Here is a 17,227-nt window from a genome sequence, read left to right on the forward strand (position 1 = left end):
CCTTTGGTGTCTGTGTGTGTCTGTGCGTCTGTGCCTGTCTCTGTCTGTATCTAATGGGAAAGTGGTTGGAAGGGGCCAACACTGATAGCCACAGGTGGTGGCCAGAGCCCTGGAGGGAGGTCTTGTGTGAGTGGGTTGGAGGAGCAGGAGGCCTGCGGGTCTGGATGGCGTAGCCTTTGTGGGAGGGGGAGGGGGAGGCCAGAAACCATTTTGATTTAGGAGGAGACCCAAGCTGGGGAACCCGGAAGCCCGGATCCCCAGCCGTCTTCAGCTGGGGAGACGAGCAGTTGGCCACTTGCATCAGGGAGAAGAGAGGCGCTGGCAGATGTCGATGTTGCCTCCCAGCATCTGGCCGGCATCTCGTCTGCCTCTCTGACCCAGGCAACGTACCTTAAATATAGAAGGATTTTCAGTGGAATCCGATAAAAAGTTGAGGCTGCTGTGTGTACCCCCTCCTGCCTGGGAAGGCGAAGGGGCTGGGTTTGTATTCTGACCCCCAAAAATGACCTACCCAGGAAGCAACGGTTGTTGGCAGCACAGCTGCTGCGGGTGGCCGTCCCTGGGGGCACTTGATGGGCAGACACCCAGCTCCAGTTGCCCCGGGAGAGGGCGGGGAGCAAGGTTGGTGACCCCAGCGGCCACGCCTGCCGTTCAGGGAAGGAGAGTCCCCCACCGGCGTCCCAGGAGGGGGGGCAGAAGTTTTGAATTGTCAGCAAGTGCCGCGCCAGCCGCTCTGAGCTCATCGCCGGGGGTGGGGGTGCAGGGGAGGGGGCGCGGGAGGCAGCTCGCCCCGCCGGAGCCCCTCGCTCCACCCTCCTGCTCAGGCCTGTGTTTAGTCAGCACTTGGCTTCCTCGGGCCGGTGACTGACAGGCAGCCAGACGCCCGCCCTGGGAGAAGACAAAATGGTGTCGGGAGCCGCCCTTGCTGGGGAACTGGAGGGGAGGAGTGTGGTTCTGGGAAGCGGGCGGCCCGGCCAAAGCACGCGCCCCCCCTGGGAGCTGTGACCCCCGGCTTCCCCTCCTGGGCCAGTCCTGAGGGGAATGAGCGTTTGCTGAGCCTGCTACCTGCCCAAGCCCGCACACACCTCGGTTCAGGTTCAGCCTTGCGAGGGAAGGGTCAGAGGTTGGGTTGCCTAAGGTCACGTGGCTGGCCGGGAGCAGCCACAGCTCACACGTGGTCTGTTCCGCAGAGGTCACGGTCTGCCCACCCTGCCGCCTTGGGCCCTCTCCGTCTAGAATCCCAGTCTTGTTAAGGTTTTCCCTCCGGCCTGCCCCTCCCTCTGGCGCCCTTTTACAGGTGATCCTTCTTCTTGCCCCGGCTCTGAAGTCAAGCGGGCAGGACCGAGGGCCCGACGCGTAGACCGTGAGAGTTGGAAGCCCTTGCACCCTGAGCTGCCGGGAACCAAGTGGGCCCCCTGGGTGTGGGCTGGGGCTTCCCACAGGCGCACCCTGCTCCGTACACGCGTGCGCACCTGTGAAGATGCACACATTCAGACACGAAGACAGGTACACACACACAAGGCGACATCTACACACGTGAGTGGGCACACTTGAGAACCCAGGCCCAAGGACACGTGCACACACCGTACGCAGAGCCCTGCCCTTGTGCAAACAAGGACACAGATCGGCACACAGTTACAGGAACACATAATCGCAGGCAAACCTCACACAGAGTCCTCAGGAGCCACCCCTCCCTTCGCGCTGCCTCCGCCAGTTCCTCACTGCCCCCTCCTGGCCGCCCGGTGGCCAGGGCAACCTGGCACCATTTCCTGTGAGTTCTGTTCTAGGGTGGTTGTCAGCTAGTTCCCTTCTGGATAATGAGGCTGGGAGCAGGTTCAGGAGCTCCTCATAGACAGTCCCTCAGCCCCAGGAGATGAGGGTGTCTAGAGGGAGGTCTGACGCTGGAGGACAGGAAAAAAAAAAAAGGCTTTCACACCCAAAGGAATCTCTCTCTCATGGTAGAATTTTCGGTATGGTGGTGGCAGGAGTCCTGCATAGACCCCCTCCCACCTCAGCAGGCAGCCAGCCCGCCCTCACCTCGGGAACTACACACACCTCCTTGCACTGTGTACATATTTAAAGAGAAGCAGACTTCCTGGCTGAGAAGTCAAAGATCAGATCTTCTAGCTCCCACGTTGCTGCCCCCTCACATTGACCATGATGTATGTGACCCCTCCACCCTGGAGTCTCACCATCTTGGGAAATCCACCTCTCCCAAATGTAATGTGCCTGAATAAAGCGCATCCATAAACATGACCCCATGGACTGACTTCAGGCCAGTCCTGGGAGGATTACCAATGCAAAGCTTTTTAGCGGTATTTTACAGTTGAGGAAACAGACCCAGAGAGGCACAGCAACTTACCCAAAGTCACACAGCAAGTTGGCAGCAGGCATGGAAATAGATATCCTCTTCTTCTGGGCCCCAAGCTGCCTACAAGAAAGCAGAACTCTCCCCATGGGCTCAAGCCCAGAACCAAGGAGACAGGAACAACAGAGACTAAAGCCAGAAGCTCTGCCCCCCCCCCCTTTTTAAGGTTTTTTTGTTTTGTTTTGCAATCTCTATACCCAGCAGGAGGCTTGAACTCACCACCCCCCGAGATCAAGAGTCACAGGCTCCACTGATTGAGCCAGCCAGGTGCTCCAAAAGCTCTGCCCTTCTGTCTGGAAACCGAAGGCTGAGGGGAACCCAGTGGAAGTCCCAGGTTTAGGTATTGAGATGGAGGCTGGGTAATGGCAACTTGCACCCTGGGTGGATTCCACCGCTACCGCTCCCCAACCCCACCAGTGGACTGCACAAACCTGGAGCTTCCTCTGCAGAGCCAGAGGCAGGCTAGAGAGGGTTCTCCTTACTCAGTGGCCACCCGGTAACCTGTTCATCAAGGTATGTACACACACGTGAGTGACCTGTGAATGCATGCCTGGGCTCCATGGGTGTGTACTCACATGTAGATGTATGTCTACAAGTACATTTAGGAGTCCACTCATAGGTATGTGTAACATGTAAGTGTACATGTTAGCAAGCCTACACACATATGACTGAGCTTGTATGTTTTGGTGAGATGTGTTTGGATGCACATGTATATATGGTCTCTACATCTGGCAGGTAAATTTATGCACATGTAAGATGTTGCTTGTACATGTAGAGTTCATGAATGTACTTGGGTATCTGCAAATGTTCACGTGCATTTGTGTAAAAATATAGAGTGAATCATGTCCACGCACATGACTGGTGAGTGTGTGTAAATGTGTGTGCAGGGAAGGCTTCATGTGACTGTGTACACATGAATCATAGGGGTGCCCTCCCAAGAGAATATGATGGCAGTGTTTCCTGAAGCTCTGGTATCAGGAGTGCACTGCCTGGCTCCCGCCAGCCACTGGGCTCACAGCACCCGCACCCCACCCCCGCACTCTATTCCCCAGACCCATCCTGCTTGGCCAATTTGCAGCCTCTCGCTCCCAGCTCCTGAGAAGGCCTGCAGCAAAGTCAAGGGGCTGGTGGCCAATTAGCGAGGGGGTTAATCAGGGATCTGGGGACCCCCGGGGGGCGGGAAGCCGAAGGCAGGCATGGGGGTTGGCAGGAGCACTCGCTGCCTGTCACAGGGGGTGGGGGAGGGGAGAGACAAGGAGGGGAGGCTGAGCCAGCCCGGTGCCTGGAAACCAAGGGTCTGCCTGTGAATTCGTGACTGCTGAGCACTGACAGCAGGGAGCCCGTGTGGCTCTATGTGCAAAGGGGCATATACACATGCACTCAAGTCCTTGAATGTGGGCCTATGTGCAAATGTGTGTACCTGCCTGGATAGCGTCTGTAGATACATGTGCGGTGTTGTGTCTGTCTATAGGTGGGTGTGCAATGGTGTGTAAATGGATCTGTACTGCAAGCATGTCTGGACCCGTGTGTTCATGTGTATACAGGGATAAGCATGTGTGTGTATACTCCTGTGTGCGAGGCCACATATGTACACTGATGAATGTGCTCCTGCATGCAAACATGTGCATAAGTTGATGTGGTCTATTAATGTGTGTGCAATGATATATCCGCATGTATGTGTATACCAGTGTGCAGGTACACTGGGGTATACATGCATGCTGGATGTATGTGCATGTGTGTGTGTGTGTGTGTGTGTGTTAGCTGAACGGCCAGGAGCCTGGAGCCCCGCAAAGGCGCCTGTGTGTGCTCATGTGTGTGTACGCATAGGTTTGCACGCATGCAAGTCTCAGCGTGTAAGGAGCTGGGGAATGTGGGGCTTTCGGGCTCCAGGCTCCAGGCTCCAGGCTCCAGGAGAGAATCTGACAGACGACCAGCCTTGCCGCAGCCCCCAGCCCCGGGAGCCTGTTTTCCAGCCTGCGGAAGCTGTGAGCCCGTGAACTCATCTTATATTAATAGCTGCTGTCTCCTCACTTATTGCAGGGAGAGGCGGTCATGGCCCCAGCGGGGGCTCAGCACGCGGGGCTCCTCCCCTCCCCCACCCAGGACCTGGGAAGAAGGAGAGGAGAGATGGGCCCAAGGGCCTACCCAGGCAGGAAGGCAGGGAGGGCTCTAGCCCCCAGCCCTTGCCCCCCCCCCCCCCAATCCACTACCCAGCTCACCTCCCAAGCTTCTGTAGCTGGTGGGATGAGGCATGGGGTTGGAAAGCTGTCAGAGGGGCAGCCCAGGTGGCTCAGCAGTTTAGCGCCGCCTTCAGCCCAGAGCCTGATCCTGGGGACCCGCGATGTCCCACGTCAGGCTCCCTGCATGGAGGCGGCTTCTCCCTCTGCCTGTGTCTCTGCCTCTCTCTGTGTCTCTCATGAATAAATAAATAAAATCTTAAAAAAGGAAAAAGGAAAGGTGTCAGGGGCCTGGACAACCCCACCCCCACCCCTAAAAACACACATGCACACATTGCACCAGTCATGCAAAGCTGAGTAGCTCCAGGCTAGTACCAGATGAATCTGAGGCTGAAAGAGACACAGAAGACTTCAGTTTGAGAGCACAGGCATGTTCCTTCTCTCAGGGACCCTCAGTTGGAGGGGGACACACAGCCCTGCTTTCTGGGTCCCTATGCTGACGAAGAGGGCAAGACTTCTCTCTAATATTTACTCCAGAAGTATTGCAAGGCATGTTGTATAAACCACATCTTCATGGCCCCAGGAGGACTTAGCCAAGGAGGCTTCCTGGAGGAAGCACAGGGTAGGAGTACAGGGAAGGAAGAGTTGTATCTACAGAATCCCAGCAGGAAGGAAAAGCCAGCCAGCTCCACCACGCTCACAGGCTCCAACCCGAGTTGCTGAGGCAGGTGTCCCTCAGGGTGGGCCCAGAGCCCAAGGCAGAGAGACCCCAGATACAGGCTCCCAAAAATGCCTCAGATCCACCATACAACCACATCCGGACAACAGAGGAGAACCCACAATGTGGGAGCCTACCACAGGCCCTCCCAGCCGAGAAGCATTAGGCTCTGCTGAGCTCTGGAGCCAGAAACTTGCCTTGAATAGTCCAGGCACCTGCACCCTTTCCTTCTGGTCTCCCCTGTGGGGTCTCCTTGGGAACACGGGTGAGGCAGCAAGGAGGCACTTCTTCACACCACCCCTCCCAAAGGTCTATGGGTTAGCCTGGAGACCCCTAGCTTCTCCCCAACCTGGGGACAGGGCTCTCCACCCAGGTTTCCTTGCTTAGCCTCTTTCTGAGTTGCTCTTGAAATTCACTCCCTGGGGCACCCTGGTTAAGAGTCCTGAGATGCAGCCCCACATCAGGCTCCCAGCTCAGCAGGGAATCGGTTTCTCCCTTTGCCCTGCTCATGCTCTCTCTCTCTCAAATAAATAAGCAAAATCTTAAAAAGAAAAAAAAAAGGAAGGGCACCTGGGAGGCTCAGTGGTTGGGCATCTGTCTTTGGCTCAGGTCCTGGAATCCTGGGGTCCTGGGATCAAGTCCACATCAGGCTCCCTGCGAGAAGCCTGCTTCTCCCTCTGCCTGTGACTCTGCCTCTGCCTCTCTATATGTGTCTGTCATGAATAAATAAATAAAATCTTAAAAACAAAAGAAAGAAAGAAAGAAAGAAAGAAAGAAAGAAAGAAAGAAAGAAAGAAAGAAAGAAAGAAGAAAGAAAGAAAAAGAGAAAGAAGAAAGAAAAAGAAAGAAAGAAAGAAAGAAAAGAAAAGAAAAGAAAAGAAGAAAAGAAAAGAAAGAAAGAAAAGAAAGAAAGAAAAAGTAAAGATGGACTCCCTTACTCAGGATAGGAACAGATTTGGAGTCAAATAGACCTAGGTTCAAATCCCAGTTCAAACCTTTACTACGTGACTTTAGGCAGGACAATTGTCACCTTCAGTGAGACCTTTCTTGGGAGCCCTCATTTAAAGATTATATGTACTGTGTCCCTTCCCTACTTTATTTCTCTCTGAGGACTCTGCAGTCTCTGACATTACCAAATCTTAAACTTGTCTCTTTATTACTGTCTCCTCTATGAAATGTAAGTTGTCTTCAAGGATGGCAGTGAACTGGGGCGGCCCCAGGTGGTTCAGCAGTTTAGCGCCGCCTTCAGCCCAGTGCCTGATCCTGGAGACGCAGGATCGAGTCCCACGTCAGGCTCCCTGCATGGAGCCTGCTTCTCTCTCTACCTGTGTCTGTCTCTCTCTTCCTCTGTGTCTCTCATGAATAAATAAATAAAATTAAAAAAAAAAAAAAGGATGGGAATGAATGAAAGAGGGCCTCTACTCTCAGAGCCTCCACATCTGTAAGATGAAGAGAACAATAATACTGTGCAAAGGGCCATGGCGATGTATGTGTGGGGGCCAAACTTGGTGTAAGGGAGGTTGCTTGCTGAGTTGGGGGTCTTTTCCCAGGGACCTTCCAGGAAGAAAGTCCTGGAAGGTCACCATCTGATCTGGTGGGGCTCCCCTGCTTTGTATTTGGACTGGAATTGGGTGTAGCTTGGCCCAGTTTGCCCTCCACCACTTCTACCCCAGCCCCTGTTGGCATGTCCACTCCCCTTGGAATCCCGTGGCCTCTGCTGGGGAGGAACCTTGAACACTAGGAGGTTCACACCAGGTGAAAGAGCTCTGGCCACGGAAATGGAGGAAGACCTGAGTCCTAGCCTGGCACAGCTATGGGAGTTTGAGCAAGTGACTGTTCCTCAGGTCTCAGACCCCCCCTCTATCTGTACAATGGAAGGGTGCTCTGAGGGTCCTATCTCCAGGCTTTGCCTACCCTGGGAGGCTGGGAGCCTTTGCTAGTCAAGAAAGAGCTTCCTCTTTAGCCACACTTCTAAACCTGCTCCTGCCCTTGCCTGGTCAACATACTCTCTGGTTCCAAAACACCCACACTCAGGGGCCTACGCACTTGTGTCCTCAAGTGTACACACTTACCATCATCACTCCAGCTCCAGAATGACCACACTGTATCCAACCTCCTCCCAAATATGTCCTCTGACTCTGAGGATGGACCCCACCAGTCAAGATCCAGAACGTCCTAATGGGGAGGACAGAGATGAGAGGAGGAGGAGGGAGATGAGAGGCCTGGGGAGGAGGGAGATTCAGTCTCAGTTTTCTCATCTGTAAAATGGAGAAGATACCACCTGTGCCGTGAGCTGCTTGTTCAGCATAGGAGGTAACATATGTGTACACCTGGCATAGTGCCTGGCATGTGGTAAATACCCACAATTTGAAGGAGCTATTATCAAGGAAATGGATATGCTTTGAGCATATACTTCATGCCAAAGCTCCAAACAAAAGCTAACGTGGGCATTCTCAGTCCAAGAAGGCTCTAGCACCCTGGTTTCTGTCCTCAGGATAAGGTGGGGTCCTTGCCTGGCAGTGCCCTGGTCTGAGCAGAAGGGCCCATTAGATCAACCTCTAAAGGGGTGGGGGGGATACTTGGGTGGCTCAGCGGTTTGGCACCTCCCTTCAGCCCAGGGCATGATCCTGAAGACTTGGGATCAACTCCCACATGGGGTTCCCTGCAGGGAGCCTGCTTCTCCCTCTGCCTGTGTCTCTGCCTCTCTCTCTGTATCTCTCATGAATAAATAAATAAAATCTTTAAAAAAAAAAAAAAGGGTGGAGGTGTCACCTGCCAGCCATCCTCCACCCTGGTTCTCTAGATTCCCCAAATCCCTCAACAGGCTCCCAGGCCTGACCTAGTTCCCCGCCATTCCAGGCTCCCCCTACCCCAGGCCCACCCCACCCTCCTCCACACACAGAGGCAGAAGCATACTTATCACAAAATCATTTTTTATTGAGTGATGGGTCAGGGACAGGAAGAGGGAAGCACTGGAGGCCATACCCCGGTTGGCAAAGGGGTCAGGGGTTGGCTCACACACCCTGCCTCTTCTAGGGCACCGCAGGGTGGGGCCTGGCCCCCAGGTCCTGGCTGTGGCGCTGGATGCCAGGCTGGAGTGGAGTTGGGGTCCCGCGTGGTCTGGTCCCGGCTGCCTGGCCGGGCTGCAGTTTCCCCCAAACGGCCACCAGAGGGCAGCCGGCCCCCAGCGCAGAGGAATTCTTGGTTGCTCAGGTGATGGCTTCTTAAAAAAATAAAAAACCAGAGGCTGGTGTGTTCCCCCAGCAAACCCGAGAGGGGCGGGCCTGGGGAGAAGGCTCTGGTTTCTATGATCTCTTCGATAAAAAATAAGCAAAAATAATAACAAAATACGTGGTTTCTCTTTCTCCCTTTTTCCCCCTCTAGGAACTGAGGTCAGCGATGGGGGTGTGGGAACTGGGGGTACCCTGGTATGGCCTGGATTTCAAGGTGTGGGTCTCTTTTTTCCCCTTATCACCTATAAATAAGTAAATAAATAAGTAAATAAATAAATTATAAATAGGTACTCTTTTTGTATGTGCACATATATATAGATACATTTTTCTCTCTTTCTCTTATCTAGGCAACTGAGTGACTAACCTCTCTGACTCTTTAGTTCAGAAACTCAAAAGTAAAGTGACATGATTAAGGTCAAGGGAGGGGAAGATCAGGGACTTGGAATGGCACTGTAAAACACCCAGCAGCATTCTGGAATTCCAAGCCAGCTGGGCTGTGGGACATTTCTGAGTGGAACCCTGGCCACCAGAACATTCTAGAACCATGGAGCCAGCTGGGCTCTGTAGGGATCTGGACAGAATCCTATGAAACACCCAATGTCCTAGAACTCCAGAACCAGCTGGGTCTTGGGGGTGTGGAGCTGGGAGAGTGGGGGGGTTGGAACAAAGCCCTGGAAAACCTAACATTCTGGAATTCTGTAGTGATCAGGGCTGAAGGGTCACCAGGATATGACTAGACATCACTGGGGGAACGGGACCGGAAGGGGATCTTGGAAGAGGAACAACAGCAGCAGATGGCCCACAGCACTTTCTGCACATCCTGGTTGCGGAAGGCGTAGATGATGGGGTTGATCATGGAGTTATAGGTCGCAGGGAGCAGAGTGAGATAGGTGTAGAGAGATGGAGAGTGGGCATCTCCCAGGAGGCAGTAGACAGTGAAGGGCAGCCAACAGGCGGCAAAGGCGCCAAGCACCACGGCCAGTGTGGCGATGCCCTTTCGGGTGGCCACATAGTGGGAGGCGGGCAACAGATGCCGCTGGAGGGCAATCTGCTGGGCATGGCGGCAGACGATGCGGCAGATCTGGGCATAGAGCTGCAACATGATGCCAAACACCATGAAGAAGGCAATGGCCAGGACCACCAGATGGTTCTTGGAGAGTGGATACACCACGCCACATGTGGCCCTCGCATCCAGACAGTTCCAGGCCAGCACGGGCAGCAGCCCCAGGCCCAGTGCGCCACCCCACACGAGGGCCAGCATCACATAGGTCCGAGTCACCGTTGTCTCTGAATAGTAGGTGAGGGCATTGTACAGAGAAAGGTAGCGATCGACGGTGATGGCCAGTAGGCTGCCCACGCTGGCAGTAAAGGCCATCGCCAGCACGCCAACCAGCACCAGGCTCATCTCTGCCGAGCCAATGCAGAACACAGCAGCAAAGTGCAGAACCAGGCCCAGGCCGGCCAGCAGGTCGGCCACAGCCAGGCTGCCCACTAGCAGGAACATGGGGGCACGGAAGGTGGGAGTGCCCACAATGATGGCCACCACAAGTGCATTCTCACAGGACACCAGGGTGCCCGAGATGCACAGCACCACATCCCAGGCTCTGGGTGAGGGCAGCGGTGCGCCTGGGCCTGTGGGCCCCTCTGCTGAGCCCACGCTGCTCACATTCACGTTGCCTGAGCCAGCAGAGAGCCAAGCCAGGGGGCTGCCTGCACCCCACATGGTGGTACCTGTAGGAGAAAGGCCCTGTGAGAAGTTGGCAGGGCTGGGTGCTGTGTAAAGGGGTCTGTAGGGGACAAGGTGCCACTCAGGATACATTGTGAGAGTGTCTCCTCCGATACCCAGCTGAGTCCCAGGGCCTTGTCCCGCCCCCCCCCCCCCCCCCCCCCCCGCCACACCCCAGGGCTGCTTCTGGGACATACCTGTCTCCCCCTGCCCCCACCCCCAGCCCCCAGTCCAGCAGGGGCCTATTTTCCTATCACTGTCCTGGGTCTCTTCAGTCTCTCTCCAACTCCCTGGGTCCTCCAGGCCTCTTTCTCCCACGTGCCTGGCCAGCTGAGAACCAGATGAAGGACTACCGTAAGTGGATGAGGACCCACGGGATCCAGGAGACGCCAGGTAGGCCCGGGACTGGGGAAGGGAAACACATCTCTAGACTGAGCTCTGTTCCCTCCCCATCAGGGAGGATGACGCTCGGTTTCTGAGGCTTTCCAGACCCCTCACGATTCTCCGTTCCGCCAGCGAGGCTCCGCCCCCAGGGAAGGCGCGTGAAGGTCCCGCCAGCCCCCACCCAGCACTCCCAGGGTAACACCACCTAGGAACTCAGCCCCACCCCCAACTCACACCGGCCCAGACTTCTGTCCCCGCCAGACCCCTCTTCCTGCCTCAACCTCTGGGTCTTTGGAACAGACACCTCTGCTGGAGGCCCGGATCCCTGAGTCAGACCCCTCCTTCTGCCCGGACACCTGGATCCTGGGCCTGACTCGGCATCCTGCCCGTATGTCTGGATCCCTAAGTCAGACACCTGCTCGGACGCCTGGGTCCCTGACTCAGATGCCTCCTGCCAGCCCAATCTTAGAGGACCATCATTCCCTCCAGGGCCTTGGGCCTTGGAGGAGTGCGCACCCCAAGAGGGGTCACCCAGCTGACGGCTCTCAGCACCCGGACACTGGGTCCCCGCCTGCTAGCCCAGATTCTGGGTTCCCAGCCTCGACCTCCGACCTCTGCCAGCCGCTGGGAGCCTGTCCGCTGGCCCAGCACCCCAGCATCCTACGTGCCCTTCCAGATGCCTGGTGGCTGCGGCGGGGCCCGCTACTCACCTCTCAGGACCTGGTGCGGCCGGGCCGCGGGGAGATTCTGTTCGGGTCCCGGCGGCGCAGGGTTTGCGCGGACCCGGAGAAGCCCCCGCGGCCGCGGGAGAAGCGGCGTGAGTCACCCCGCCCCGCCCCGCCCCCGGCCACCGGACCGGTGACGTCAGCGGCCCGGCCGGCCAATGGGTGCGTCGCGCCGGGGCGCAGCGCGCGTTGCGCGGCATAGTAATGAGGCCTCGCACCGCCCGCTCCCCCATTCATAAAAAGCGATCGTGGCCGCGGCCCCGCCCCTCCCCACTCGGCCCGCGCCGTCCTTGACGCGGCGCCCTCTGCGGGCGGGGATTTCGGGGGGCGCAGGTGGGAGAGCCTTGGAAAAGTCCCGGGGAGGTTGTAGGGAATATGCAAGGGGAAGCAGATAGGGGACCCCGAAAGGCTGTGGGGTGATGGGACCCTCAGATGGCAGGGACGGACGGAATTCGGGTGACGGAGACCGAGTGATGAGGCTGAATGAGCGTCCTCAGTGAGGATGACGGGGGTTGCCAAGATGATGGGGCCCTGAGGTGGTGGTGACAGCAGCACGAGGGAGCAGGGAAGTGGGTGGCGGTGACAGTATGAGCATGGTGACAGGATCTTGGGGGATGGTGGCCAAGGGACGCTGCCATGCATAGAAAAGGAAGCCCCCAGGGCAACTATAGCAGAGTCAGGGTGACTGTGACATGATGGGGCTCAGGGATCCCATGGGGGCAGAGGCACTGCCGAGGGAAAGGGAAGGTGGAGTGTCCAGATGATAGGACCTCAGGTCACCCTGACCCTGTCACTGAGGTAGTGAGGTGACAAAACAAAGTGTAAAGGATTGTAAGGTCCTAGAATGAAGATACCGGGTGACTGTTTTGAATGAGCCCCAGGGTGAAAGGGACAGGGTAGAGGGTCTGGACTGACAGTGACCAGGCAGGTGAGCTGCTGCCAGGGCAGGTCCTCGTGATGCTGGGGCTGGGGTAAGGAGCTCGGTGACGTCACTCATGTCCGCCCAATAGCGCCCTCTCAGCACGGGAGGGGTGGGCCTGGCAAGATTTCAAAACCTGAATTATTTATTCAAAGATCTGGAAAGCCTGCAGGGTAGTGGTGGCGGCGGTGGTGGTGGAGGGGGCACTTCCCCGAAGCAGCAGGGGAGGGGGAGCCGGGAAGAACTTGGAAGCACAAAACCTGGCAGCGCAGTCCCCAGGGCAGGCCCCTCTCAACCTCCCATCTTAGGCATCTGACAGGGTGGGGCAAGGAGAAGGAGCTCCATCTTCCCCAGCCCTGCCTGTCCTATGTAGCAGGGACATACACCACCCCAGCTGACTTTTCCAGAGGTGACAGATATGCCCAGGGGGACAGGAACTGGCTGCTTCTCTTTCCTCTGTCTCTAGCTTTGATCCTCAAAGGAATTATCCAGGCCTCTGGGATGGGGGGTGGAGGGCAGGGACCAGGTTAGGGATTAAGGAAACCAGAGGGGCTCAGATCCCAGGGCCCACTGACTTCTCCCCCCAGCACAGCACCACTGTGGTCCCCTCAGTAGGTGTGGGGAGGGGGGAGGAGGTGACAGGCCAGTGGCAGGGTACAAGGGAAAAGGAGAGGGTAGGGGCTGGGGAAAATGATGTGTTTCAGGTTGGATGTGCTGAGTCGAGGATGGAGGTGATGAAAACCTCCATTTCCTCACTGTGTGACTTCGGGTGAATTTCTCAAGCTCTTTGTGCCTGTTTTCTCATCTGTAAGATAGGGATAATGTTAGTGTCTACCTCAGGATTGTTGGTAGGGCCTGGCACGTTATCAGCACTGGCTGTGTCTATCTGGCAGGAGGATGACACCAGGGAGGCATAGGTGTGCAGGTAGCAATTGAGTTTCTAGGGGTAGATGATATTACTCGGGAGGGAACAGAGCATGGGAAGAAAAGCCCCAGGGAACACTGTCATCGAAGGCAGGGACTGTGGGTGAGTGTGTCCTTGCAAAGGGTCCTGGGCTTCCCTCTGCCTGGAACCCATTTCCCTTCATTCCGGCCTTTGTCTTCATCATTTCCACAGTAGGCTACCCTTCCTCTATCCTAGTGACCCCGCCCCTCCATCCCTCTCTCCCCCCTTTCCTCCATGTATTATTTTTCAGAGCACTTAGCACTCCTCCGATTATATGTTTCTTCATGTATTTTCTTTTTTACTATGGATCAGTCCCACTGGATTATAAGCTCTGTGAGGGTTGAAACTTTGTTCCATTCTGTGCTACTACAGCACCTGGCGTCGTACAAATACTCGTCGACTGGATGCCTAAAGTCAAAAGCAGCATCTAGAGAAAGAGAAGAATAGTGATACGCACAGTGTCAAGAAAGGTGGGGGTACCAAAGAGAGAGAATACAGGGGCATCAGGCCCCCCAGAACTCAGGTGTCTGCTCTCTTCTCCATCAGAGTTGGATCCCAACAACCACTCAGCAGGTCTCTGGGATGGGCAAAGGTTGCTGGGAGGTTGGCAGGAGAGAGTTGTATGAGAGACTGTCTTCTGCTATTCTGAGTGACAGTAATAGCTCTTTATTTTAAAAAAATTAAAAGATTTTATTTATTAGAGAGAGAGAGAGAACAAGCAGGAGGAGGAGTAAAGGGAGAAGAAGCAGATTCCCCTACCAAGCAGGGAGCCTGACTCGTGGCTCCATCCCAGGACCTTGGGATCATGACCCAACCTACAGGCAGACGCTTAATCAACTGAGCCATCCAGGTGCCCCAGTTCCTTATATTTTTTTTTGTATATGTTCATAGTTCATTAATCCTCTCATGCACAATCACCACAGATAAAGTCACTCCAGAATCTTTACTCCTTTTTGCCTGCACCAGCATTGGCCTGTGCGGTGCCCTGACTTTCTTCATTCTGTTCTCATGTCCCATTTGCTGTTTCCTTGAGGTCTTTTTCTTCTCATGCAGACCATGTCTTGCAAGGCTGTCTTTGGGTTCATTTTTCTTTCATAATCCAAGGAATTATAAATCATGCCCAAGCCAGTTGTCATGCCACCACCACAACGGTTCTGACTCCAAATATAAAGATGACATCTGGTATGGTCTTGTACATTTTGGCTGATTTTCCCCAAAGTTCTGTCTTAGGTACTGTTGCCTTCTCAGTGTGAAGAACATCAGTGACCATGTTTCCACTGAAGTGGTTGGTTGGCTAAAACTTCCTGATCCAGAAAGTCACAGTGTCATTCAAGATAGTAGTGGATCCTCAGGCAGCCAGGGAGGAAAGGAGTGCAGTGATATTTCTAGCCATGAGAAACCCCAGAGATGCAAGAGACTCAAGTGAAGCATGGATTTTCTCTTTCTTTCTTCTTCCTTTCTTTCTTTCTTCTTTCTTTCTTTCTCTTTTTATTTCTTTCTTTTTTAAAGATTTTATTCATTTATTCATGAGAGATACACAGAGAGAGGCAGAGACACAGGCAGAGGGAAAAGCAGGCTCCATGCAAGGAACCCGACGTGGGATTCGATCCTGGAACTCCAGGATCATGCCCTGGGCCCCAGGCGGCGCCAAACCGCTGCGCCACCAGGGCTGCCCAAGCTATGGATTTTCACATGGGCACTCTCTCCATGCTGTTTATTTTTATTTTTTTTTAAAGATTTTATTTATTTATTCTTGAGAGATAGAAGGAGAGACAGAGCCAGAGACACAGGCAGAGGGAGAAGCAGGCTCCATGCACCGGGAGCCCGACGTGGGATTCGATCCCGGGTCTCCAGGATCGCGCCCTGGGCCAAAGGCAGGCGCCAAACCGCTGCGCCACCCAGGGATCCCATCCATGCTGTTTAAAACTGCCCTATGCGAATGGGACAATGGAGGCCATCACTGCCAACTGGGTCTCTCTTCCCCAAAGATCTGCTACCTAGAGAAAGAGCTGCCCTTTCCTCTTCTCTCCCCCTCATGCCCTCTGCCGTACCTCCTTGCTTCCTCCCCACCACTAATACCCAGTCCAGTCCTTCCCACCTACCAGGTGCCAGACCCCATCCCAGGGCTTACAATAACCCTGCCTTCCCATTTCATAGGTGAAGCCTAGAGAAGCTGAAGGACTTGCCCAAATCACACAGCAAATGGCAGAGCTGGGATCTGAAGCTGGCAACCAAATCCACGGAATGCCTTCCATTCTATCCTAAACATCACCATCTCCCCAAAAGAGGCTGGGAGTGAAGTTTGACAGGGGCTGACAATACTTGCAGTTCCCCAGGTGACCACCAGATGGCTGTGAGCACTCGCTTCCAGGTAAGACTTCCTCCCCATTCTCTCTTTAGTCTGGGGAATCCCATGGACCCAGGCTCTCTTGGGAGGGGTGTGTGTCTGAGGCACAGTTATCGTTTTTTAAAGATTTTATTTATTTATTCATGAGAGACACACACAGAGAGAGGCAGAGACACAGGCAGAGGGAGAAGCAGGTTCCATGCAGGGAGCCTGATGTGGGACTCGATCTGGGGCCTCCAGTATCACACCCTGGGCGGAAGGCGGCGCTAAACCGCTGAGCCACCGTGAGGCACAGTTAATATCCACACAAGCTCCCTGTCCAAGCCCCAAAAGTCTGAGCATCGCCAGCGCACACATTCTTAGCACAGACCCACTTGGTCATTCAGCCAGTATTCACTGACAATTCCTTGGGCTTTGAGTGGGTGCTGTGGATGGAAAGGTGACCTGGACACATCCCTGAATTTTCTTTTCTTTTTCCTTTAAAAAAAAATCTTTCTTTTTAAAAGTAAACTCCATGCCACGCACGGAGCTCAAATTCATGGCCCCAACATCAAGAGTCGCATGGCTTACAAACTGAGCCAGCGTGGTGCCCCCACATCCCTGCATTTTCAATGTTCAGTAGATATTTATTGAGCATGTGCTATCTTCTAGGCATGGTTCTAGGCACAGTGGAGAAAGCAATGAACGAAAATACTTGGTTTCTCCACAGAGCTTCCATTCTGATGGGGAAACAGGGACAATCTACAAATAAACATTTCATATGATATTAAGTAGGGGGCCCTGAGGGTCCCACAGACCAGAAGGACAAACATGTACACAGTCACAACATGATACAATATGGTTATTTAATAAATACTTACTTAGTCCTTAAGTGTAGAGGGAGTTAACCACAGAAAAAGATAAACATGGTTTCCTGCCTTCACAGAAATTACAGCCTAGGATACAAAAGAGTAATTAATTATACATTTGATACACGTTCTGAAGGAAAAAGGAAGTATCATGAGTGGGGAAGAGAGATGGGGACAGTTTTAGGAGCCTGAGAAACACTCAGGTGTAGGTGCCCAGGAAGCAGATGGGCCCACTGGATCCTGGGTTCACATCCTGGCCCCCCTCATTGTAACCATGTGCCCTCAAGCAAGTGATTTTACTTTTTTTTTTAAGTTTGTTTATTTATTTTAGTAATCTCTACACCCAACATGGGGCTTGAGACCAACCCCAAGATCAAAAGCCATATGCTCTTCTGACTGAGTCTGCCAGGCACCCAATTTTAATTTTTTTTTTTTTTAAGATCTTATTTATTTGAGGGATGCCTGGGTGGCTCAGGGGTTGAGCATCTGCCTTTGGCTCAAGGTGTGATCCCAGAGTCCCGGAATCGAGTCCCACATAGGGCAGTCCCCACATATGGAGCCTGCTTCTCCCTCTGCCTGTGTCTCTGCCTCTCTGTCTCTGTGTCTCTCATGAATAAATAAATACAATCTTAAAAAAAAAAAAAGATCTTATTTATTTGAGAGACAGAGTATAAGCAGGGGAAGGGTCAGAGGGAGAGGGAGAAGTAGACTCCTCACTGAGCAGGGAGCCCGATACAAAGGGGTGCTCAATCCCAGGACTCTGATGTCATAAACCAAGCCGAAGACAGCCATTTAACCAACTGAGCCATCCAGGTGCCCCCTGATTTTTACTTCTG

At 54.1% G+C, this 17,227-nt stretch overlaps 1 protein-coding gene across 1 annotated transcript; it reads right to left on the reverse strand.

Annotated features, from left to right (window-relative positions):
* Positions 1-8,922: 8,922 nt before the first annotated feature.
* Positions 8,923-11,387, reverse strand: GPR3 (G protein-coupled receptor 3). Its single transcript, XM_041767860.1, has 2 exons — positions 11,317-11,387; positions 8,923-10,227 (listed from the first exon to the last, which is right to left on the reverse strand). The coding sequence occupies exon 2, from the start codon at positions 10,217-10,219 to the stop codon at positions 9,230-9,232; it is 990 nt and encodes a 329-aa protein (XP_041623794.1). The 5' UTR covers positions 10,220-10,227; positions 11,317-11,387; the 3' UTR covers positions 8,923-9,229.
* Between the last annotated feature and the right edge of the window lie 5,840 nt (positions 11,388-17,227).

This window comes from Vulpes lagopus, chromosome 8 (assembly GCF_018345385.1).
Source record: "Vulpes lagopus strain Blue_001 chromosome 8, ASM1834538v1, whole genome shotgun sequence".
In the NCBI taxonomy this organism is placed as follows: domain Eukaryota; kingdom Metazoa; phylum Chordata; class Mammalia; order Carnivora; family Canidae; genus Vulpes; species Vulpes lagopus.